The following is a 22,211-nucleotide window of genomic DNA, read 5'->3' on the forward strand; positions in this document are numbered from 1 at the left end:
AGCTGACATACGGACGACTTCCGCTGCTATCTTCTAACAGGAGGGTAACCTGACAACATTTATCAGCATACCTTGAGCCGATTGGAGCGACATCGGTTGCCACCATGTTCTCGAGGCCCACTGTGGTTGACGTGCTCGAGCGTGCAGCTGTCGACATCTTGAACTCGCAGCGACATTATAAAGACAAGCAACACTGGCAACCATGACAACCCATATTGGCACTGTACAAGCTTCCAAGTACTGCATATCACAAACACAAACATGCCTACCGAATTCATATCTCTAGCGTTCCCTAACGCTTCCACCGAATTGGAGCCCATTCCGGGTGCATCCATCGACCCAGATTTCCTTAAGAGATATGCCCAGAACTTGGATGACTACGGGTTCAACTACACTCTCCAGCCCTATGACTCTTCCTACTTCGACCCATTCACAACTGGTGCTACAATCGCCTCGCACACCAAGAACCTTAAGGTCATCATTGCACTTCGTCCCAACACAGTCTACCCAACCGTAGCCGCCAAATCCCTTGCAACTCTCGATCAACTCTCCAAAGGTCGCGCTGTTGTGCACTTCATCGCCGGTGGCAGCGACGCCGAGCAGGCCAAAGAAGGTGACTTCCTGCCCAAAGATGAACGTTACGGACGTCTAGAAGAGTACATCAAGATCCTCAAGCGCGCATGGGAGTCCCCCGAGCCGTTCGACTGGGAGGGCAAGTATTATCAATTCAAGCAATTCAGCAACCGCGTCAGGCCAGTCAACGGAAAGAGCATTCCAATCTCGGTCGGTGGGAGCAGCGATGAAGCGTACCGCATTGGTGGTCAGTTGGCTGATATCTTCGGCTTGTGGGGCGAGCCGCTGAAAGAGACCAAGCAGCAGATTGATAGGATCTATGCTGAGGCTGAGAAGGCGGGTAGGACGGATAGGCCAAGGATTTGGGTTACGTTCCGACCGATTGTGGCGGAGACGGAGGAGTTGGCGTGGCAGAAGGCACATAAGACACTCGAGGCGCTGCAGACGCACCGTGTGGCGGGGCTGGGGAGGGTTCCGGCGAATGCGCCCCCACCACAGAATGTTGGCAGCCAGAGGCTGCTCGACATTGCGAAGAAGGGCGAGGTTCAGGATAGGGCATTGTGGTACCCCACTGTTACGGCAACGAACGCAAGGGGAGCCTCGACCGCATTGGTAGGAAGCTACCAGACAGTCATCGATTCCATCTTGGACTACGTCGATCTCGGTTGCGAACTCATCTCCATCCGCGGGTATGATAATCTCAACGATGCAATCGATTACGGAAGGTACATCCTACCAGGTGTACGGAAGGAGCTGGAGAAGAGAGAAGGCGTGAAGCAGGAAGGCAGTGGGATTGTGAACAAGGTTGCGGAGGCTGTAGAAAGCGTCACTGTTCACAACGGTTGAGCGACTTAGCTGTTACTACTAAGCAGTATCAAGCCATACGATTGATGAGATAGAAACTATGCCCTGACTCTCTCTTTGCGCGATCAGGCCGGTGCGGTTCAGTCCTGCACCCCGTCTCATTGCTCAATTTATCCCAGCAGTTTCACTTGTATCCTTGCGGGTACCTTTCTCGTGACTCGTCTGTATTCATTGGCCCACAACGCCTTCAACTATAATTGTACCAGAAGTCGCTCTCCTCGTCGACTTCAGCCTCTCCTAGGGTCAACGTCAGCGCCTCCATGTCTCTCTGTCTTGATGTAAACATGTGACGTACCCACATCGCCTGCAGAGTTTGTTCAGTACTGTGCGTAGCCGATCAGGGGGGGGGGGGGGCAGAACTGATCGCGTCGAAGACACTGGCTCTGGACTCCATGTTTGATAATTGGCGGTGGAGGACTTCTGTTAGAAACAGCGATGTGGGTAGGCGGTAACGGGACGAATTCTGGCGTGAGTGTTTTTCACAGTGACTGGTATGCTAGGACCGATATTGTGCTGTAGTGCCCTCTCACTTATAAGCCCCCTTCACGCTATAGTACCCCCTTATATCGATAAGCCTAGTGGTACTCAAACTTGATCGATTGTTCGTCTCGTGGACTACCTCCTGACCCTCTTACTGCGATCCGGTCGATGCGGCGTGATCTTGCATCCTTTATCGTTACCCAGTTTGTTACAACAAGTCCATCTGAACCCCTCTGGAAACAACTTGCGCATCTCTGGAGTATCGATCTCACCGTGACAATCCTCGTCGTGATCGGCCCAGAAGTCCTGTTCTTCGTCGACTTCATCATCTCCTAGATTGGAGTTAGCGTGGATCAAACTAGGGCTGCTCTCCAAGCCGGCATGAATAGGCAAGATGTGAAAGACACAGCAGCTTACCGTCATGCCACTGACAGCTCCTCGGCCCGTTCTGCGTCACATCATACTCTTTCTCACACTGAACACAATGCTCAAACCTCTGTCGGGAATACGTGCTCTTCCTCTTGGACCTCGGAGCATCGTCCCCGTCAGCATCAGAGTAGTCCGATGAGTCCTGCTCCTCATCACCATGACCCGCTCCATTAGGCCGATTCTGCAAAGTATATGCTTTTGATTGGCCTTTCCTGAGAAGCAGCTCCTCACCGACGAGGGAGAGGCCGCCAGGTTGCTCATTCACTACTTTCTTCAAGATGGCGCGAAGACGATCTGGGGTGGCGGAATCTATGGCGTCGTAAATCCTTTGGCGTTTTTGCTGGATGGTTTCTGAGCGGCCGTTGGAAGCAAGCATTGCGGGGTCGGAGTGATGAAGGACCTTTTGCGGTGATGGAACAATGCTGGAAAGGTTCATGTTGGAAGGAGGGAAGATGACGTCGATGCGTTGGATGGATGGGGACGCGATGCAGGGCAGGTTGCTTTCACGTTGGCCCGTAGGCGCTAGACTGGATGAGGTACAAACGTGGGGATGTGCATGGAGATAACCTTGGAGCGCAACTACCCTGTTTGTACTTATGGATTCAGACTCGTAAAACTATACTGCTTTGTCGTCGTTGACCAACGTGCAGCACGTTGCTGCTTCAGGACACCCTGATCCTGACCAACATTGGTAAATTCAAATTAGCTCTAATGCAGTCCTTTCCAGAGTGTCAATGTGCAAGTGACCAAATGACAGGCACTGAATATCAACGTCTGACTCGTAGGAGCCTTCCAAGTTATAGTATAACGTGCGTCCTGACAAGAACGAAGAAAGAAGACGGCGTGATATCGTATCGAAAAGTATATGGCGTGGACAAGTTGCGGTCGTCTTGATGGTTCGTTGAAACTGAGCGTGTCCGGTAGGTTGGAGAGGCTCGGAAAAACTGCAGTTTACTTGCTGCCCTTCTTGAAGAGCTCGAATGTCTCAACCAAGGCACTCCTGAGCTCTTCCCTCTTAGCCTGCTCGTTCCTTATGCTATTGGTTACTGCGATGTCAACAATGTCGATAGGAGCTTGTGAGTTGCTGGCGTATGCCTCGCCGCCAAAGAGCACCCGTAGATTGATCCAAACCGGGATGCTGGTAGCCTTCGTCGACTTTGAGTTCTCAATCAAATCCTCCGTTAGATCGTTGCGAAGACGCTTGATGTAGACAGTCCACTTCTCGTTTGACTTCCTGGCCCATTGGTGTCCAAAGCCTTTTGTGGCTGCGTCCATTTCGAGGACGAGGGTAAGCGTGTCAAGTCCGCGGTAGTATTTCTTCATGACATTGTACCCGCCACTTAGAAGCCAGTCCAGGTCGTAGAACGTCCGAATACGAATGTTTAACTTTGTGACGAGACGCTGGTACCCCGAGGGAAAGAGAGGGATACTGTAATCAGGGAGCGGAGTCAGCTCGTCGGTGGGCTTGACAACCTCGAAGTCATTTTTGCTGTACATGACCGCCCGCGCTTCGTTGAAGACCTCTTTGCTGGTACGAAGGATGTTGATGTTGATGCCTGGAAGACGAGAGAAACGAGTTTTGAGACCGTCGACCTTAACTTGAGCAAGAGCGTATGCGATACCAGGAAGGAGTTCTCGACGCTCGGTGTAGAGAAGTGCTTTACGCTCATCGTGGTATGCAGTGTGCTTCTGGCGCACACAGATGATGGCCGGGACGACCAGCAGATGCTCGTAGATCTTGTTGCGAAGAGGGAGAGGTAGTTTTAGGAAAGGGAACGGCTCGACGGCTTTAGATGTGGTAGCCGACACAACAAGCGAGGCAAGGTCGGACTTGTGGAGGCTGGCTGGTGCAGGAGCGACGGAAGCTGTAGAAATTGTGGTCGCAGCAGTCGAAGACCCGCGAACAGAAAGTTGCGAGCTATTGCCCGATAGAGCGGAGCTGGTGTTGCTGCCACGGTCGCCATTGTCGATCTCGATGTCGGACCCTTCGTTGTAGTCTTCGAAGAACTCAGTAAGTGTTTCGCCTTCCTTGACCTTCGTTTGACGCCTGTTGCTGTTGTGTGCCTCCTGTGGCCGAGCAAACGGCTCTTGCTTGCAGACACCTCCAGTAGACGGCGGGGTCAACAGGCCGGAGCGTGGAGGAGATGTTGACAGTCGTGGCGTCGAGTGCTCCATGTCGAGGGGCTCAAGTAGTTGGCTTGCTAACTCGAGCTACGTCTGTGGGAGGAACTGAGAAGTTGAAAGTAGATGCTGAGAAGAGAAGCGAGCGAGTTCAACCGTTGGTATATGTCGTGAAGGGTGATGGTGACGCGCAGTCAGTGCTCAGCGCTAAGCAAGGTGTCGCCAGACTCGAGGTCACGCTCACTGTCGAACAGGCTCGAGCCATGGTAAGGTGAAGGAGGGGTGGTGCCTCCTGTTTGCGGGGCTGATAGCGTACTGGGGCTGTTTGTTTGAAAGATGGCGCTGGGTGCGTAGGACTAAAAATGCGGCCTGTATCGTCGTAGCTGAACATCGAGGATGTGGAGAAGATCGGTGGAAGCTGTGCACTGTAAGCAGTAGATGACTTGAAAAGAGCACCCCGGAACACGGCCCACGACATTTCCGCAAGTCTTGTAGATGAACACCAACTAAATTGCTCTTCACGAATCATCTAGAGTACACAATCCTACCACATCCACACTTCCTTGGTGAACGTTGACCGCTCGGTATATCAGATTGCTATATTTACAAAGTGTCCTTGAGGAGCTTGTTCATCTTGGCCATCTTGGAGGAGACGGACAGGTCGATGGTGCGGTCGCCGATTTCAACAACGAGTCCACCACGGATCTCGGGGTTGACCTTGGGGACAACCTTGAGCTTCTGGCCCTGGCCAACGTACTGCGACTTGCTGACGGCGGTTTCGAGGCGGGAGAGGGTCTTGTTGTCGAGGGGCTGTTGATTGTCAGCGTTTCGGTCCTTGTACCTTCCTTCCAGTGTAATTTTCAACGTACAGCAGCGCTGGTAACAACGAGCTCAATCTCGCCGTGGTGCGCACCCATAAGGACGCTGAAGTTCTCTACGACGCCCTCTAGCACGCCCAATCGGTTGTTCTGGGCGAGTGTGTCGAGGAAGTTCTTGACGATGCCCTCCTTGTCCTGGCCGATGTGCTTCTGGAGCTCCTGGACGATCTGCTGCTTGTCGGAGACGGAGAGGGTGGGTGCGCGGAGGATCTCAGCGAGCTTGGCATCCTTCTTGAAAATGGCGGAGAGCTGCTCGAGCGACTTTGCGGTGTTGTCGAGGGTGCTGGTCTTGGCAGCAGCGGTGTACTGTTCGTCGCATAGCTGTTAGCCCATATCTCTCAAATCATCTCTGTGCCTGTTTCCCAGCCATTGCAGCCCAATTCCATCCCTACATCATCTGCCCCAGACCAATTGGGATCGTGAGACTCGTACCAAAGCGCTGGCGTATGTTCCATCAACACCGAAGAGGGCAACCGGAGGCTTGGTTGCTGCGCTGCTGGGTGCGGCGGCAGCGTAACCACGAGCGAAGCGGGCGGCAATGGGGGCGCGGGGGACACCAGCCCGGAAAGCGGTGCTGAAAGCTCGTGCAGCAGACATGGCGGGTGGAGAGGAGATGGATTGCGGGATGGGCGAGCTTCGGAGGGCTTTGGGCGTTGCGGTTGCGATGTTTCTGCTTCGCTCTCGGCATTCCGGTCTAAACCGAATCAAGGTTGGCCCGAGCGTCTATCTGGGTAACCTTTCGATGCTTCAACCTTCAGGAATCGAACGTGTTAGTTCATAATCTTGTTGGTTTTGACATTCTTTGAGATCAAAGGCGTCCTCGGAGTAGCAAGTAATTTCCTCTTCGAAAGTCTAGTAGAACTGGTCCTGAGAATTCAAAGCACAGATCACCCAATCTGACTGTTCAATCATCGACGAAGCCGAAACCGATTTTGCGCATTTTATAGCGATCTGAATTTACTTGTTCGTTGGCAATTTACGCCGCTATGTTAATTTGCAGTAATTGCGTCCGTGATCAACCTGCCACGTACACAAACCAACCTCAACACCCATGCTCAAAAACCCAGCTATACAGATTCCTCCCGAGTCACTCACGCTCGTCGCTCCCAGACTGAACTCTCTATCCTCCTTCCTCACGTTGTCTGTAATCTCCGCAAAAGTGCTCACATATACAAGGCCACCAAGTAAGCCCTCCCAAAATATGATGACGCACACAATGTAGTAGCTGGGGATGAAGTCGAACATGGCGTGTAGGGTGAGCAGGACAAGGTTGGCAACCTGTAGAAACGACGGCAGATATAGATGATGGACGCGTATGAACGGGGTTGACGACCGTGAAACAAAGACACCAACTTGGTAGATGACGGCATAGGTGCTGTAGAAGGAGCGGTACTCTGCAAAGGGAGAGTCGCGAAGGGGAAAGAGGAGGGTGGGGGCCACGCCTTGGTTGATGGTGTATTCGGCGATGTAGACAAGGAGGAGGGGCAGCATGCTATATGTTGTTAGTATACGTATACGTAGAACGAGGAAGCACCTACTAAGGGAAGAACAGCCCGCGAGCGCGGTTCAGGTTGGCCTTGAAGCTCTTCAGAGCTCCAGTGATGCCGTCCTCCTTGACAGGTGAAAAGCTTCGCCCAGATGCTGAGTTGATTGACGATGATAATAGCCCGTCGTGCTCCCTTCCATTCTCCAATGCCTCGTCTTCATCGTGCTGATCGTCGCTGTCCATAGCCTCATAGTCATGGCTCTTGCTCGATGCAGCCTTCAGTGGGCCAAGAGGCAGTACGAAATAGAAGCTAGCCAGCATGATCAGAGGCAGGAACGAGAAGAACAACAAGCTGGTGCGAGGGCTGATGTGCAGCGTGTTCGTTGCCAGCGCGTAAGCTCCGGCACCAACCAAGCCCGCGCCGCCTGTGCCAGAGCCCCAAGCTGCAAGAGCAAAGTGGCCGTAGTAGTGTGTCAACCCAAGGAAGCTGAGCTCCCCACCCCCACTGCTCAGACTTGCCAACATGACACCGCACATTTTTATCGCAATGGTCCTAGAATCCTGCAGTGCTGGTGTCAGGGCAATGACGAGCATGCCGCTTGCTGACAGAGCCACAAAGATCCATATTCGCACGTTGTAAGGTATCCTGTGTATGAAGTACGGCGCGCAAAGCTTCGTCAAGAAGGAAGGTATTACGTCGCAGAGGAGGACAACGCCTTTGGGGACGTCGGCGCCGACGAGGTCAAGGGCAGCAGAGAGGATGATAACGTAGAGGACGTTGTTGATGAGTCCTGGTGTTGTTAGCCATGTTCGCCGTGATGTTATACAGCTTCACGATGCACGAGCAAACACGACCTCGGGAGCTGGAATTATGGTTAACGCGAGCTAGCTCGACAAGCTACCATGGAAGACAGTGTCTGCCCTGAAATGCGGGGTATGAACATCGTTGCGAGCTCAAGTCTCCATGGTTGAGGCCTACTGATCGTCCTGAAGGCATACAAGATGGGTACTCACCAAACAACCAAAATGCAGCACAAACGCGGGGGTCAGCTCCGTCGAAGACAGCTTTTAGCCGTGCACGGTAGACGGCCCACGATGCAGCTGGAGAGCCCGGCATGGGGAGAGGCATGGAGAGCAGTCGACAGTGAGCATCAACATCACATAACGGTGTTCACTCGAAGGGGGCTGCTGCGCACGTGCGCATTGAGACAACAGGCATGTGATGGAGACGAGGCTTGTGGTGTTTGACGGGCCACGGCGCCTCGAACGTCACAGGGCGATCGGCACGGAAGAATAGCGGTGGACCTCGAATCAGGCACAAAATGCAGGGGTCTCGCGACGGTTTCCGAGTCTGTGTGCTTTTTCGTGAATAGACGAAGATTGCAAAGACGAGCGCTCACAAGCGTCAGCGTCATGAGTGCCTCCTAGCTCTACTATTGACCGGAATGGGCTCGAGCTACGCGCTCATGTAGGTCCATCACGTAAACGTCACTTCGAGATAGGGTCCTCTCCTCTAAAATGTACTGGCTTTTGCGGGGCGGCGTGACAGGGATCATTAGTGCCGTCGCGGCTGTTGGCTTACCTTCGGTGCATGGGATGCTTTCTCTTTCTCGCATCCTGTGCGCTGTGTCTCGCTCTTCCTGCGCTCAACCGTCTTCTTGGGCGTGTCTCCTGCACAGTAACAACAGATCTGCGGCCGCGATTGTTGCTCTTCTCTGTCAGTTTCGACTTCGAATCTACATTCTTCGCTCTCACTGCATTCCTGGACATTTGCTGCCTTGCTAGATGAGCCAAACTGGCTTGCCACACCATGGACGCTCGCCAGCCTGCGCCGCCGTCCACGCGCCCGCCGGACCGCCATCTGATCCATAATCCAAACCACCAGCCGCCGACCGCACACGCCTATCCTGGCTATCCTCCGTCGACACAACCGCAGCAGCCGCAGCAACCACAGCAGCCGCTGCACGTACCCTTCGCGACCTCGACCGATCCGTACGCGACGTCTCGACGCGATCCTTTTCTCCCGCAAGCCTCGCATCACGCACGGCAGCGCAGTCATGGAGCACCAGAGGGCGCGTCGCAAGCACATACTGAGAGAAATGGCGGCTGGGGAAACACAGGTACGCAACACGCTGGAGTAATTTCTTGGAGAGAGCACGGCATGTCGCTGTGTCTGGGACATGTTCACACACCCACGTTCTGGGTGCTGGACTATGTCTGAGACAGGGGTGGCACAGCTCGCATGGCTGGATGGGCTGCGCGGAGCCATGGAGACGCGAGGGAGAGACAGATGCGAGGACTCGTCGCGCACAACGCACTTGCATAATTGCTGCAGGACACGTCGACTACGGCCGCCCCAGGCTCTGAGTTGTGGCTTGAACACTGCACACCTCCACCCTTCACCGCCTGCTGTGGAGCCGAGTCTGTCGTTCCAAGCGTTGTTGCTGATGCTGTCTTGAGCAGACTCTGCTCTGTCCCGCGGCGCCCATGCATCGATCAATCCACCCATGCAAGCGATCACTACCGAGGGCAGCATTTTCGACAATCCGACTGTTGCGCGCTTCTGGTCATGGCCTCTCCGCACAGTTGGCTCGCCAAAGCTGCCTCGCCAAAGCTGCCTCGCCAAAGCTGCCCTATGCACCTCCTAACCTCTTACGGGAATAAACGGGCTGATCATGTTTAGTGCGCAATCACGGGAGCTTGTCCTATGGAGCTCATAGCATGCATCCTCAATCTGGTCCTCCATCGCAGCCATCTATGAGTGCGTCAGGTCCTCCGTCAGGCCCGTCGCCGTATGCCTTTGACGCGGCGCGCAGACGTTCGTTGAACGGTACGTCCCCACTTGTCTCACATGAAGCTAACGCCCCCGCGTTTGCGAACCAAGCTTCGTCTCATGCTGAACTTGAAGCAGCTCCCTCCCACGAGCCTCCATCCTTTGCACGACCCCAAATGCCGCCGCCGTCGTCGCCTCCACAGCAGCAGACGCATCCATCGCAATCGCAACGACCCCCGTACGCGTCAAATTTCGGTGCTAGCAGAGAGCTGCCTGGACTCGGTCAGGCGCATCGGCCGGGCAGCAGCATGTCCATCTCATCCCTCATCGGTGGAGGTGATGCAGGTGCTTCCGCCCAGGCGTCACAGTCACAGACGTCACCTCCCACGAACGCCTCGCTGCCCAACAACCATAGCATGCAGCCACCTTCGCCCAGACGCGCTTTCCCATCTGGAGCACGATCAGACTTTGCTCCTTTCCGTCGACAACCATCCCCTGACAGGTCAATGCATGGTAGCAACGCCTCAAGAGCATCTGAGGGGCATAATTTCTCCGCTGGCTCACCACCGACCCGGCCGTACAGCAACCATGGCTCGCCCAACCTAGGCCAGCAGTCCCTCCCACCTTCGCACCAAGCCTACAAACCCTCAGTGTTTCCGTCGCAAGGTCTCTTCGGACCTTCGCCAAATGACCCTCTAGCTCGAGATGCCCGTCAACCCCCGGGCAGCGTTCCACCCCGCCCCAATAGCCAGCCAAATGGGCCTGCAGGTCCAGCCGGACGAGAGGGAGCGTCGCTCTACGATGCATTGAGAGGGCGTCGTAGTGCTTACGGGCCACCTGAGGAGCGACGCCGAACACTGGGGGAGCAGTCGAGACCTGATGCAGCAGAACTTCTGCGAGGAATTGGTCAAGGTGTGACAGACAGGAACCGACCTGTTACCGTACACCCTGTCTCGCAATCCGCCTTCGATCCACCGCGGGAACAGCATGGTGCTACTGCTTCGAATGAGCCCTCGCGCAGTCTCTGGCAACCATCGGCGCCCAGCGAGCCTTCCCGTGAACCTGCTGAGACTCATCGAGAGGAACCGTCAGCACTTTATCGCAGTTACGGTACCTACCCACCTCCTGTACCGGGTCCTCCACGTTACGGACCCCCAACGTTGAGCGAGATGGCGCCACGACGGAGCTTGGATCAATTGAACAATCGCGTAGTCGAGCAGTACCATGCGCCGCCTACCTCAGATCCCAACTCCAAGGAACGCCATCAAACAGAGCCACTCACCCGCTCCTTCTCTTCAGGCGGAAGCTCGTACCCAGGAAGATCTATGTACGGAATGGGCGAGCCAATGCAGCATTCGAAGTCGCATATCGGTTTGGGGCTGGAGGAGAGCAGGAGGACAGGCCGCGCCTCTCCGTTGCCACAAGCTGTGCAGGGTGCACAGGCACCGCCTTTCATGACGGGCAAAGATCCTGGTATCAAGAGCGAATTCGGGCGCATGTTCTCCGGTCTCGGCGGTCTGGGATCGTCGACACCATTGCGCGGAAGCCCATTGCCTCAGAACGGCCAAGATGGACAAGAGCTTGGCGAGATGATGAGGAGGATCAGCTCACAGCAGGGTAGGAAGCCAAAGAGAGTAAAGGATGAAAGCAATGTCTTCGACGATGACAGCAATGATGGAAGAGGAACCCCGACAGGCGTTCGAGGTACTAAACGCAACAAGCACGCTCATCCTCTTGGCCACCACCATCATCATGCGCCACATCACCAGTAAGTGCTCTAAGGTTCGGGATCTTGTCGTTTGGCATGCTGACATATTAGTCATCACCATCACCATCACCACCACAATGACGACTTAGCCTCAACCGCATCGGCGACCGTAAGTGGACGGCAGTCAAGCCTGCCTCAAAGTGGTCCAGCGCAGCCTGTGCACCACCATCACCATGTTCAAGGCACACCACACCATCATCATCACCACCACACACCTCGTGTAGCACCTCTAACAGCAAAGTTACCTCCGAAGGTTCACGACGTCCAGCCTGTTCTCGAGGAAGCCGCCAAACTTCCCCGCAGACATCTTGGATCCCACGTATACGAAGCCACTACTGACCTACCAAGACCAAACTCATCGTTGGATGATCAATTTGGATACGCATCCAAGCCCAATCGGCTGCCTAGGTTCGAAATAAACCCCATCAACTGCACCTTTACCATCAGAGTGCCGCGATTCTATCTGAGACCTCGACAGAGGCAACATATCGTCCTGGAACGGCATCTATGGGGTGCGCGTGTCTATCGCGATGACTCGGATCCAATCGCGGCTGCAATACACTCTGGCTGGATCCGAGGAGAATGGGACGATACTGTTGATGTCAGCATGCTCGACCCACGCATCACAGCGCCCAACGACCCGAGTGATGCCGAGGACACACTCAACAAGGTCCCTGCGGCTCCGGTAACGCCTCCTGCGGACATGGATCTTCAAATCGAGATCCTCATATTACCGCAACTGCAGGAGTACACCTGCTCTGTAGAGTACGGCATCTCAAGCCGGCAGAGCAGAGGACATGATGGCTTGAGCTTCATGATCAATAAGATCAGATGGGTCGAGGAAGGTATCGGCAGCCGTGGGCAAGAGCGAACAGCAGCGGCGCTGAAGCGTAGACTTGACGCAAGCGCAACTCTTCTGGCTCTCATGAACGGCGGGGACGATCTACACCGTGTCAACGGCATGGCGAAGCTGCACGCCTAATCACGTTTTTCCAAGTTTGTAACGGCCATTTTTTTTTTCTTTTGGATATATTGCATTAAGTAGCGTCCGTTTCTCAGCATCGTAAGATTGTATCATTAGGACGTCCGTTTGAGCATTGCTATATACCCGTAGTTTTATGGCCCTGCCTTTAGCGCAAGGCGCGCATATGTATGGATATCTGGTAGAAGCTATATGAGCAATCTAATGTTTGACTTTGTACACACCTGAATTGTTAAGAACGTGTTGGTCCGCGGACACACATGCAACATGCACGTGCCAGCGATAGTCACCGCGATTGCATCAGAGATAGCGGTGTGTTGTGCTTTTTGCCGTGTTGTGGTGCCTGATAAGGCGATCTAGACATCCCAAGGCCCGAGAGCGGGAAGAGCAGTCTTGTCTCTGTCAAGTCTCCCCTGCCGCAAGGAGTAGAGAATATCCTTCATTTTGCCCGGAAGTACTTTCTACATTCTGTTTGTCTTCAGTCGACCACGAGGCTCACAGCTGCCCCACCAAACAAACACACCATTGCCAAACGAAGCCGCAGCGCCACTTCGCAACAGTGCTCCAACGACGATGGGTCACGCTAGGACCTATTCTATTTCGACGGTGAGTTGGCTCATTTTTTTCTGCAGCGTTCCTGATTGCTCGCGGTCTGTTCGCCGAGTCTGGACGACTGTCACTACACGCTGAAGTCACACGTTCCGGCATTCGGCGGCTCAAGGCATACAAATTGTGGTCCCGCAGTCTAGCCACAAGCAAGTGTCGTCATACTGGAGAGCAGTGCAGCAGCACGCGCACACGAACAATTCGAAGCACAAGGCCGTTGGAGCTTCCCAGTTGCGCCAGATCGGATCCAGCATTCAGGAACACAGATCAGGGCCTGCAATCAGCAACTGTCATTGTCAGCGCTGCGCCAGCCAGGTGGGACAACTTGCTGCGAGCCAACGCTTGTCATCGAATGAGAATCGCTTGTTGCGATTGCTCCACTGAGCCTTTTAGCACGGAGCCGCAGCCCGAACGCTTGTGAAAAGAAGAAGGCCGCTGTTCTAAATGCGGGGAACTGTCGTCCATCATCAAGCTTCCTCTCTTTTCGCTACTCGAGTACCGAGCCGAATTCACGACTCTGTAACGATACACCCCACACCCGTACAACTGCCGCTTCAACCTTCTCTCGCCCTACAGCTCTGCTGTACCCTGGATACTTGTTGACCGCCTACGCCTGGCATTGCCTTAAGCTTCTTTAATACCGCATTTTCACGCCGCACATCGGAAGTCCGCCGGCGAGATTCCGAACCGTATCACCATTCTTAACATTCGCTGTGTTGGAGAGATACTGCTGTTTCCCGCCTTTTTCGACAATTCGAGGAGCTGGTCTCACTGCACAACATGACGGAATCCAACGGCTACTATGCGCCAAACATGCGCGCTGTGCCTGCTGGCGAATTTGTAAAACCGCTCAGAAGAACTAACGGTGCCGGTGTGCAGGCTGAGGACACGCGGATATGCGTCGTCATGGTGGGTTTGCCTGCAAGAGGCAAGAGTTTGATTGCACAGAAAGGTAAAGAGTGCCTCCTATAGCTCATCATTGCCCCTGTACTGACTGGGCACCAGTTGTTCGATATCTGCATTGGTTGTCAATCAAATCGAAAACCTTCAATGTGGGGCAGTATCGTCGAACTGCAACACCGAACCCCTCCGCCGAGTTTTTTGACCAGTCGAACCCCGAAGGAGAGCGACTTCGAAAAGCAGCTGCCGAGGCCGCTGTCAACGATATGTGCAAGTGGTTTTCGGAAGGCAGGGGTCTCATTGCGATTCTGGATGCGACGAACTCCACAAAGAGCCGTCGCAGGTGGATACAAGAGCGTTGTCAGGCCGAGAACATCGAAACCCTGTTTGTGGAATCGAAATGCGACGATGAGGACCTGATCATGAGCAACATTCTCGAAGTCAAGACTACGTCGCCAGACTACGTAGGACAGGACCCAGAAGAAGCTGCAGCGGATTTCCGAAACCGCATCCGAAACTACGAGAAGGTTTACCAGACGATTGACGAAGACGAGCGCGACCTCACGTACGTCAAGTTGATCGATGTGGGTAAGCAGGTCATTATCAACCAGATTCAGGACTACCTTCAGAGTCGCGTGGTCTACTACCTGATGAACCTGCACATCAAGCCGCGATCGATTTGGTTATCACGAGTAAGTTGGTGCTTTTATGTACAGGATCTGGAGTACTAACCGTCATAGCACGGCGAATCGCAATATAACCTGACGGGTCAGATCGGAGGAGATGCAGACCTTTCAGAACGCGGAGACGCTTACGCTCATGCGCTTCCGGGGCTTGTTGCACAGTCTGTGGGCGATGGCCGAAAGCTGACTGTCTGGACGTCAACATTGAAACGAACGATCCAAACCGCACGATTCCTTACTTTCGAAAAGCTCGAGTGGAAAGCGCTCGATGAGCTCGACTCCGGTGTCTGCGACGGCCTCACCTACGCCCAGATCGAGCAGAAATACCCCGAAGACTTTGCCTCACGCGACGAGGACAAGTACAACTACCGTTACCTTGGCGGAGAGTCGTATCGCGACGTGGTCATTCGCCTCGAGCCCATCATCATGGAGCTCGAGCGCAGCGAAAACATCTTGATCGTCACACACCAGGCCATCTTGAGATGCATATATGCATACTTCATGAATGTGCCACAAGAGCAGAGCCCCTGGATGGAGGTTCCGCTCCACACGCTTATCAAACTTACGCCCAAGGCGTACTCGACACAGGAGGAGAGGTTAAAGGCAGACATCCCCGCGGTCAGCACGTGGAGGGGAAAGGGCAGTAAGGCCGAGCACCAGCAGTCAGAGGGACATGCATAGAATGACGCTCATTAGGCACAGTTTGACCGCGACGAGTGAACGGGGCATCGACAATTTCACCAGTTGGTGGTCTAGAGGAAGGAAAAGAGGCGCAAGACTGGCGCATGGGTACTGGCATAGCTTGACATCTTTTGTCTCGGCGTTTTGTGCTACAGCATATACCAAGCAAATATACTTCATTGCTCGCACAGACACAGCGACTTCTGCGCGAAATCCATCTCATCGCTGACATATCTTCGAATCAGATGCTCGAGCTCTTGAGGTACAGAGCAGTTTCCTGTCACATTGGTCCCACCTTCTCAACCTAGCCATCCCCGCGGACATCCCACACCTCAAGCTCACCCCATCATCCCTACGAGCCCGAGCAAGTCCGCAACGCTCGCAACAACCACATCCGCGCAATTCCTGAGCCATGCCGACTAATCCCTGGAGCCCAAGCTCGCAATACTCCTCCACCGTGCTCAACGACCCCTCCGCCATCCCCTTACACGCCGCACCCGCAGCAGCACCGCACGCATCTGCAACCACACTACCACGCCCACGCCAGAGCTCTGCGCAACTACAGCAAGGGCTGCAAGCACAACAGGGGCCGTTCACGGCGGCGCAAAGGAGTGCGCAGGCGCGCGGGAAACCATTCATCACCCCAGCTACTACCAGCGGGAGTAGCAGAAGCAGACACAACGACCCGGAGAGCTACGCACAACGCGAACGGAGGAATGAGGCAGCAGCTATCCTGGATAGTCAGGAGATGTTGATCTGGTACGCGGCAAGTCGGAATGAGAGTGTAAGCCAGACGAGGAGGTATTATTTGAATGTTGTGCTGGGCGTGGAGGAATCGCCTAGGGATTGGAAAGAAGAGTGGGAAGTGCGACCGATGGAAACGGGTGGGCCGGGCAGCCCCAAGGGGAAACCCCCGAAAGGCAAGGGGAAGGAGAGAGAGAAAGAGAGGGAGAGGGGGGCGAAGAAGCGGTTTAGTGCTGGGGGGCCGCATGTTACGTACGGTGGGGGGGAGTAGTGTGGGTTGACACGTGATGGCGTGGTGACAAGGAAGGAAGCTCTCCATCGTGTCTGGAGGTGTTCAGGGTGCTTTGAACGTGGGTGTGCAGCCGGAGTTGAAGGCGTAGAGGAAGTCGCGGTAGGAAGTGCGCGTTACAAGGACCTCAAGATGAGACTTGGTGATTACATCTACAAGAGGCAAACAGCTGCAGGGAGGACGTGCAGGTCTGAGAGACCTAGGAAATCCTTGGGCACTGAGGAGAGCGTGTTTTATTCTTTGGGCAGCATTATACCCCCGGCGCAATGGAGCTTGTGAGCTTGTGCTTAATATGGTATACTTACAGAGAGGAGTATAGGTGCAATTGATGATCTTCTTTGATTCGAAACATTGCGCTGCAAGCGTCCAGTCCTATACATCGCTGCTTCGCCGAGCTACGACACCCATCCAAGTGCTATATACACAACAACAATAACAACAACAACAACATCATCAACAATTTCCTACACTTTAGACCTCGGCACCATCTTACACGCCCTCCTCCATAGTGACATTCCTCCACCACGGCTTTTCAGAACCTCTCTTGGCAAACATCTCCTCCGCATCACCAACCTGCCGTCTCTCAGACACTTCCCTGCTAACCTGGCCACTCAGCTTGAGCCGCATAGCCTTGAGCGCGAGGAAACTGTTGGCCCCTCTCGCTCCATTACGCGCCAGTCCTCGAGACGGTGACCCAGATCCAGAACGTATCAGTTCGCTGGACACCCAGCCACCGTCCCTCGTGACGGGTAGTTGCTATTGGAGGGGTTCCGAGGACGAGGAGAGCCGGTTGAGGTGTAGGTAGACGTCTGTTCCATAGCTGTTGCATTGTTAGAACATGAGCACTGAGGCTGGATGTGTTGGGTGGGGAGGCTTACCCTTCCATACTGATCAGCTTCAAATCACCGCCGAAGTATCGTGCATACAGCCGCGATATGGGTAGTCCGTAACCGAACCCAGCCATCGGGGCCTTGAAATCGCTCTTGTTGAAATCGGGGTCGAGACTCGGTGTTTGATCTACGGTCGTGTACATGTATGTCCAAACCAAGGGGATCGCGGATCGCGGGATACCGCCTCCTTCGTCGGAGATCTTGATTGTGATGTCCTCCTTGCCCTCGGCGACAATCACCTTCGTGACGGGGAAGTCTTCCTTATGCTGGCCGTGGCGCTCTACGACGGCACGCAAAGAGTTCTTCAGGGTCTCGAACAGCATGTGCGACAAATGGCCCGGCACGTACATGAAGCTGATGTCGTTGTTACAGACGAGCTGAACTTTGGGTGCGTCAAAAAGACCGTAATGGTCTTCACATACGAATCGCGCGTTCTCGATGGCTTCTTGAGCGAGTTCGCGGACGTTGGTCTTCGTGCAGATAATGCCGACATAATTGGGGTCTGAGCGGGAGCGCTGGTCGGTAAGGGCGATGTGCTGGCCGATGAGCATACGGATACCGATGCGGGACATGTAGAAGCGGTCTAGGAAGGCTTGTATGTTGTGGTCAATCTGCATCCTTTGTCTCTTGCGCTTCCACTCCAGGATGCCTTGGGCGACGGTTGTTACGACGCTGTCGTGCCGCCTCTTGATCTTCTCCAGGGTGTCTGCAAACTTTGTGTTGTATGCGCTCAGCTCTGGCGGCCACTCCAGACCGTCGTCTGCCGCAGCAAAGTATCTCCGGCTTGATGTTGCGCCCTTGTGGTCTTTCCCGTTGCCGTTGCCGTTACCATATTCTGGCGCAGACCGGTACTGGCCCCTTTGTATGCTGGGATTCTGTGTTGCCTTGATCAGAGGCGGTGGGCGCTTCGCTGGCTTCAAGAGCCTATCTTTGACGTCGCTGGACAGATTCGGCCGGGGAAGCTGGACGAGTTCCTGCACATTCGTGAGTCAGGACTACTTTTAGAAAGACGCCACTGCGCGTACCTCGAACGACTGCGCATACCAATCGCGCACTCTGCATATCGATGGCATCTCATTGAGGCCATCTGGGAGATCACTAAGCTCCTGCACGCGATGTGCTAATCGAATGGGCAGCTCTTCGGAAAGGAACTGTGACGCGCGGAAGAGGGTCCCTGTTGACGGCTTCTCTCCAAACTGCACCATCTGCCGAAGGGAGACACCTGGACTGACATCAGACGATACAGGGACATAATACTCCAAGACACGAACCAGTAGCCGGGAAGTTGCTGTAGTGCTGCTCTGACGTTAGCTCGTGAAAGCACCTTGTGCAACGGCGTTACACACCTTGATGGTCTCCATCAGCTTCTCTGAGCGTTTCCACGACATGACTGCAGATGTTCAAGGCCTTGCGGGCCCTGTCGGTCGTGTTGTCGCCAAAGTGCTGCCGGCGGTCGACGTTCGTCGTAGATCAATATTCCGCCCCGCTATGACCTCAGAAAGGTACTGGAAAGATAGGCCGAGGTAACAATGGCGCACGCTGTGCAATTCAAGATAACAATTCCTGGGGGGTGAGAGGTGCGTGAATGCGTGTCTGCGACGGTGCACGAGGCAATTGAACGTGGGTGGATATCGCAATGGGGCCAGTGACTTGACTAGGATGCAATCCGGGCGACCTGGACTGCACCCCACAGATCACCTTCACGTGTGACCAGGACAGCCGCACGCTTGCAATTTAGAACCCCACGAGTGACAGGAGCCTTGTGTCAACGATGCTTGCTTCTTTTCTGCACTCTGTTGCCCGCGCAATGCAGCCCGCTCAAGCTCTCGTCGTTGCACGCCCAAGCATCGCAAAGCTTCAGCCACAAGCAATGCGCCCGAGGCTCACAAAGCTCCAGTCCTTCGCTCGGCGCTCATCGGGAGTGCCTTCCACAACGCCGAGGTCGCGTGAGGCCAGCACCATCTGCCCCCGTTCTCCGTGATTGGTGGATGCTCTGCTACTGTGGGTCTTCACGGCGTCTGCTGCAGTAATTCGAACCATTTCGACCAGCATACGTTTAGCGTACAGTTCAGAAGATGAAGATGTTCGCGATGCACAGTCAGAATACTCTTCGTCACAAGACGCCAATTGACTACGGTGCTGTAGATGAGCTCCACTGGTAACCATAGATCAAACGCCATAACTCACGAGCCACTATGCGCAGGTTTGCTCTGAGGAAAGAGTTTATTTCCTTCTAGAAACGTTCCAATCTTGAAGTTCGTGGGAAAACAGTCATAGTAACTCGTCTTGACTCGATAGATAATCTTCGTCTTCAACTTCATGTCCATATTCATGTCCAATTCTATATCACCACTCCTCATGTTACCACTCCCCTTTTGCAAATTCTCCTATGTCCGCTGCCTCTGTCTCGGTCCTGTCCATCTCAACTCCAGCACCATCCCCATCGCCGATGATGGAAGATAGTCCCCACCTTCCAAGGTTCTTAGGATCCTACGTCCTTTCACTTAACGTTAAACGCAACATCATCTTTGACCCTTTTGGCAGGTCCGTTAGCTGTCACCGTCCCTTCCAGCGTTGGATCTGACAGAAGTGTAGATGCATCCGCATCTTGCGGCTAAACGTCGGTGCCCTTCCTTGCGCGAGGTTTTGGCTTGCTCTCATGTCCAGGCTTCTTCCCGCCTGGTGGTTTCTCTGGGGCTGTCCATCATTCAAGGGTTGGTTTCAAGCTCGTCAAGACAAGAGTGCCCGTTGAGGAGTCAAATGTGTTTAGGAAAGAGCAGAAACTGAGAAGTAAGTTGGTGTTCAAGACACTGCCGGTCCAGCAAATGGAGGCGGTGGCCGCACTTCGTGTTGCTGGGCTCTTCCGTCCTCTGATGCACACTGTAGTATACGTTAGAAAGCTGACTAGCGTGTAGCGAGGGTGACACTGAAGAGACATTGTGGAAACGTTCAAAGTAGATCTTAACGCTGAAAGAGGCATCTCTTGTCTGGCGGCGTATCAGTGAAGTGCAAGAACTTGTGATCGCAATCTGGCTTGCAACCCTTCCTGCTGTCAGCATCGCTGAGGCTCGACTGTGTCTTCATGTTCTGGAAAGAGGGAAGCAAGACTTGAGTGACTAAATGACCCATATCCATGCACACGTAGCTGCTATATGTCCATACGTTCTGTCATTCTCCTATATGTGCAATAGACAGATATGATCAGTGGTGTAAAGAACGCTAGCCGGGATCATTGCCTGGGAGACGGTCTCCACAAGGAGCCGCACGTCCGGCCAACATTTGAGTGGGCCCTCCGCATGCGCGTCAGAAATTTTACCTCGCATTTCATTGGTGGAAATCCGGCAAGAAAGGAGGCTCTTGAGCGTAGAGCCTTGGGATTGCCGTGTTATCGACAAAGTTCATCCATGACACGTAGCCAAGATCTGTGGCACGGTTCCAGGATGCGATGGGTTCAAGACAAAAGGCTAATGTAAGGTTCGAGTCCAAGGCGAATGGTCACAGCAGAGCATGGAGATGTGATTGAAGAGAAGATCTTTATTTCGAGCGTGCCGCTAATTCCAACCCGAATATGCAGCACCAGAAATCGAAAGGCGCCAGATGATATTCCAAACATAATCTACACAGGGCGGTGGCGCGCCAGAGGCGCACTTCACCGCCGCAATCGTACGTCTAGCGTGGGTGTTGGTACAATCGGAAGAAGGTTTGGTTGAAAGGGACTATAGAAGGGTCATGACGGGTCGGTAGATGAGGGAAGCGTCCGGGGAGGATATAGAGCGCTTATTTGGTCTCCTCCTGGAGGAAGGCGATGAGGTCGTTGCGGTCCTTGGGCTTCTTGAGACCACCGAAGGCCATCTTGGTACCGGGAATGTACTTCTTGGGGTTCTCGAGGTACTCGAAGAGGGTGTTCTCATCCCAGGTGATGCCCTTCTGCTTGTTGGCGTCGGTGTAGGAGTAGCCGTCGACCTGGCCAGTCTTGCGGCCGAAAAGACCGTGGAGCATGGGACCGATCTTGTTGCCCTCACCCTCCTTCAGGGTGTGGCATTGCGCGCAACGGGTCTTGAAAAGGTTGGCACCCTTCTTAGCATCGCCTGTAATGATCTGTTAATAAAAACTCTATTAGGATGAAGCCATCGCCATCGCATCCGAAAAACTCGCCGCCCTTCCTCCCTTGATCGCAAAGCGTGCACCTTGCGGATCACACCCAACGAGATGCTCGAAGCTCGTCTTAACAGCTGCCAGTACCACCTGGCGACTGTTGCTGACGCTGTTCGTGATGCGCAAGCTCAATGAGCGTCGGGAGGCCGTGGCGTGAAGAAAGAGTTGCGATGACGTCCGAAGCTTGTTGAGAACGTGGAAACGTACCCTTCTCGTAACCCATTGTGAATGAAGTTGGTGGTGTTGGGAGTTGGTGATAGAGATGGAGGTTAGGTAATGGAAGCTGGAGCTGTAGATGAGCTTGAAGGCGATAGTAGGAGAAGAAGAAAGACTCGCAAATTTGAGGCGCTTTTCTTGATCAAGGATGAAAGCGTGCACGGGCCGAGAGCGCAAACCGCGCTTTCCCGATGAGGTCACAGCACGGTCGCGCCTGCTTTCTGTTACGCCTGCTGCGTCCAATCACAAATCATTCATTGTTCAGTGAGACCGTGGCTGGGAGTCACGTGCAGCTCGACTGTCCTTGGTCACCACATATTCAATGCAGAATATCACTACAGACCGGTGATTTTATTCGATAAACTTTGCAGAGGCTATGTAGAAGCTACAAGTAGAGTTTGTTTCGAACTCTTGATTCATAGTGATTCATCGCATTAAACATCATTGCCTTCTCGAAGCTCAATCGATCTTGAGAGGAACGCCTCGGAAATTCTCGCCGCCTGTCTCCGAGGTGGCTGCGTTGCCGCGGGATACCGCTTTCTTTATCGATTGCCGATGAGCGCATTCTTGCCGATGAGCGCATTCTTGCCGATGAACTCCTGGTTAGGAATTACAGCCATCACGTGTAGCTGTCCCTCTGTCTGGGCCCGCTGGATTGTAACTCTTGCAGGATGTCCGTTTGGCCCTGCTCAA

The 22,211-nt window shown here is 54.0% G+C and overlaps 10 protein-coding genes across 10 annotated transcripts; 4 read left to right on the forward strand and 6 right to left on the reverse strand.

The window, feature by feature from the left end:
* Positions 1 to 223: 223 nt before the first annotated feature.
* BU25DRAFT_415134 (bacterial luciferase-like protein) lies at positions 224 to 1,453 on the forward strand. The gene has a single exon (XM_033707474.1). The coding sequence runs from the start codon at positions 262 to 264 to the stop codon at positions 1,417 to 1,419; it is 1,158 nt and encodes a 385-aa protein (XP_033556835.1). The 5' UTR covers positions 224 to 261; the 3' UTR covers positions 1,420 to 1,453.
* A 599-nt stretch (positions 1,454 to 2,052) lies between these two features.
* On the reverse strand, positions 2,053 to 2,722 carry BU25DRAFT_351820 (uncharacterized protein; the record flags this gene model as incomplete). Its single annotated transcript, XM_033703373.1, has 2 exons — positions 2,053 to 2,249; positions 2,335 to 2,722. 2 exons carry the CDS (start codon positions 2,720 to 2,722, stop codon positions 2,053 to 2,055), a joined length of 585 nt encoding a protein of 194 aa, XP_033556836.1.
* Positions 2,723 to 3,297: 575 nt separating this feature from the next.
* On the reverse strand, positions 3,298 to 4,497 carry BU25DRAFT_296122 (uncharacterized protein; the record flags this gene model as incomplete). The annotated part of the gene is made up of 1 exon (XM_033701907.1): positions 3,298 to 4,497. A coding segment is annotated over one exon (1,200 nt), but the record flags the coding sequence as incomplete, so codon positions are not given.
* Positions 4,498 to 4,956: 459 nt separating this feature from the next.
* On the reverse strand, positions 4,957 to 6,001 carry BU25DRAFT_415135 (ATP synthase subunit 5 mitochondrial precursor). Its single transcript, XM_033707475.1, has 3 exons — positions 5,778 to 6,001; positions 5,337 to 5,651; positions 4,957 to 5,277 (listed from the first exon to the last, which is right to left on the reverse strand). Exons 1-3 carry the CDS (start codon positions 5,940 to 5,942, stop codon positions 5,071 to 5,073), a joined length of 687 nt encoding a protein of 228 aa, XP_033556838.1. The 5' UTR covers positions 5,943 to 6,001; the 3' UTR covers positions 4,957 to 5,070.
* A 328-nt stretch (positions 6,002 to 6,329) lies between these two features.
* BU25DRAFT_434763 (batten's disease protein Cln3) lies at positions 6,330 to 7,948 on the reverse strand (the record flags this gene model as incomplete). Its single annotated transcript, XM_033708874.1, has 3 exons — positions 6,330 to 6,837; positions 6,884 to 7,622; positions 7,846 to 7,948. The coding sequence occupies 3 exons, from the start codon at positions 7,946 to 7,948 to the stop codon at positions 6,330 to 6,332; spliced, it is 1,350 nt and encodes a 449-aa protein (XP_033556839.1).
* A 364-nt stretch (positions 7,949 to 8,312) lies between these two features.
* On the forward strand, positions 8,313 to 12,576 carry BU25DRAFT_415138 (Rxt3-domain-containing protein). The gene is made up of 4 exons (XM_033707476.1): positions 8,313 to 8,951; positions 9,515 to 9,661; positions 9,743 to 11,372; positions 11,424 to 12,576. Exons 1-4 carry the CDS (start codon positions 8,642 to 8,644, stop codon positions 12,352 to 12,354), a joined length of 3,018 nt encoding a protein of 1,005 aa, XP_033556840.1. The 5' UTR covers positions 8,313 to 8,641; the 3' UTR covers positions 12,355 to 12,576.
* Positions 12,577 to 13,740: 1,164 nt separating this feature from the next.
* On the forward strand, positions 13,741 to 15,546 carry BU25DRAFT_480376 (fructose-2,6-bisphosphatase-like protein; the record flags this gene model as incomplete). The annotated part of the gene is made up of 3 exons (XM_033711052.1): positions 13,741 to 13,912; positions 13,966 to 14,552; positions 14,601 to 15,546. 3 exons carry the CDS (start codon positions 13,741 to 13,743, stop codon positions 15,222 to 15,224), a joined length of 1,383 nt encoding a protein of 460 aa, XP_033556841.1. The 3' UTR covers positions 15,225 to 15,546.
* Positions 15,444 to 16,685, forward strand: BU25DRAFT_208071 (uncharacterized protein). Its single transcript, XM_033701163.1, has one exon. The coding sequence runs from the start codon at positions 15,637 to 15,639 to the stop codon at positions 16,237 to 16,239; it is 603 nt and encodes a 200-aa protein (XP_033556842.1). The 5' UTR covers positions 15,444 to 15,636; the 3' UTR covers positions 16,240 to 16,685.
* Positions 16,588 to 18,943, reverse strand: BU25DRAFT_415140 (kinase isozyme 4 mitochondrial precursor). Its single transcript, XM_033707477.1, has 5 exons — positions 18,494 to 18,943; positions 18,419 to 18,443; positions 18,173 to 18,369; positions 17,136 to 18,121; positions 16,588 to 17,077 (listed from the first exon to the last, which is right to left on the reverse strand). Exons 1-5 carry the CDS (start codon positions 18,533 to 18,535, stop codon positions 17,014 to 17,016), a joined length of 1,314 nt encoding a protein of 437 aa, XP_033556843.1. The 5' UTR covers positions 18,536 to 18,943; the 3' UTR covers positions 16,588 to 17,013.
* Positions 18,944 to 20,447: 1,504 nt separating this feature from the next.
* On the reverse strand, positions 20,448 to 21,812 carry BU25DRAFT_415141 (cytochrome c). Its single transcript, XM_033707478.1, has 2 exons — positions 21,510 to 21,812; positions 20,448 to 21,235 (listed from the first exon to the last, which is right to left on the reverse strand). The coding sequence occupies exons 1-2, from the start codon at positions 21,523 to 21,525 to the stop codon at positions 20,925 to 20,927; spliced, it is 327 nt and encodes a 108-aa protein (XP_033556844.1). The 5' UTR covers positions 21,526 to 21,812; the 3' UTR covers positions 20,448 to 20,924.
* Between the last annotated feature and the right edge of the window lie 399 nt (positions 21,813 to 22,211).

Source organism: Macroventuria anomochaeta (assembly GCF_010093625.1).
Source record: "Macroventuria anomochaeta strain CBS 525.71 unplaced genomic scaffold BU25scaffold_43, whole genome shotgun sequence".
Classification (NCBI taxonomy): domain Eukaryota; kingdom Fungi; phylum Ascomycota; class Dothideomycetes; order Pleosporales; family Didymellaceae; genus Macroventuria; species Macroventuria anomochaeta.

What these genes read in the sequence shown, in the direction of transcription:
- BU25DRAFT_415134 (XM_033707474.1), top strand. Translation starts at nt 262, where the DNA reads ATGCCTACCGAATTCATATCTCTAGCGTTCCCTAACGCTTCCACCGAA.
- BU25DRAFT_415135 (XM_033707475.1), bottom strand. Translation starts at nt 5,942, where the DNA reads ATGTCTGCTGCACGAGCTTTCAGCACCGCTTTCCGGGCTGGTGTCCCC. An exon ending in GAACATACGCCAGCGCTTTG is followed by an intron (nt 5,652 to 5,777) that starts GTACGAGTCTCA and finishes TGCGACGAACAG; the next exon opens with TACACCGCTGCTGCCAAGAC. An exon ending in TCGTTGTTACCAGCGCTGCT is followed by an intron (nt 5,278 to 5,336) that starts GTACGTTGAAAA and finishes GACAATCAACAG; the next exon opens with CCCCTCGACAACAAGACCCT.
- BU25DRAFT_415138 (XM_033707476.1), top strand. Translation starts at nt 8,642, where the DNA reads ATGGACGCTCGCCAGCCTGCGCCGCCGTCCACGCGCCCGCCGGACCGC. An exon ending in GCGCAGACGTTCGTTGAACG is followed by an intron (nt 9,662 to 9,742) that starts GTACGTCCCCAC and finishes AACTTGAAGCAG; the next exon opens with CTCCCTCCCACGAGCCTCCA. An exon ending in CATCATGCGCCACATCACCA is followed by an intron (nt 11,373 to 11,423) that starts GTAAGTGCTCTA and finishes CTGACATATTAG; the next exon opens with TCATCACCATCACCATCACC.
- BU25DRAFT_208071 (XM_033701163.1), top strand. Translation starts at nt 15,637, where the DNA reads ATGCCGACTAATCCCTGGAGCCCAAGCTCGCAATACTCCTCCACCGTG.
- BU25DRAFT_415140 (XM_033707477.1), bottom strand. Translation starts at nt 18,535, where the DNA reads ATGTCGTGGAAACGCTCAGAGAAGCTGATGGAGACCATCAAG. An exon ending in CAGCAACTTCCCGGCTACTG is followed by an intron (nt 18,370 to 18,418) that starts GTTCGTGTCTTG and finishes ATGTCAGTCCAG; the next exon opens with GTGTCTCCCTTCGGCAGATG. An exon ending in GGTATGCGCAGTCGTTCGAG is followed by an intron (nt 18,122 to 18,172) that starts GTACGCGCAGTG and finishes ACGAATGTGCAG; the next exon opens with GAACTCGTCCAGCTTCCCCG.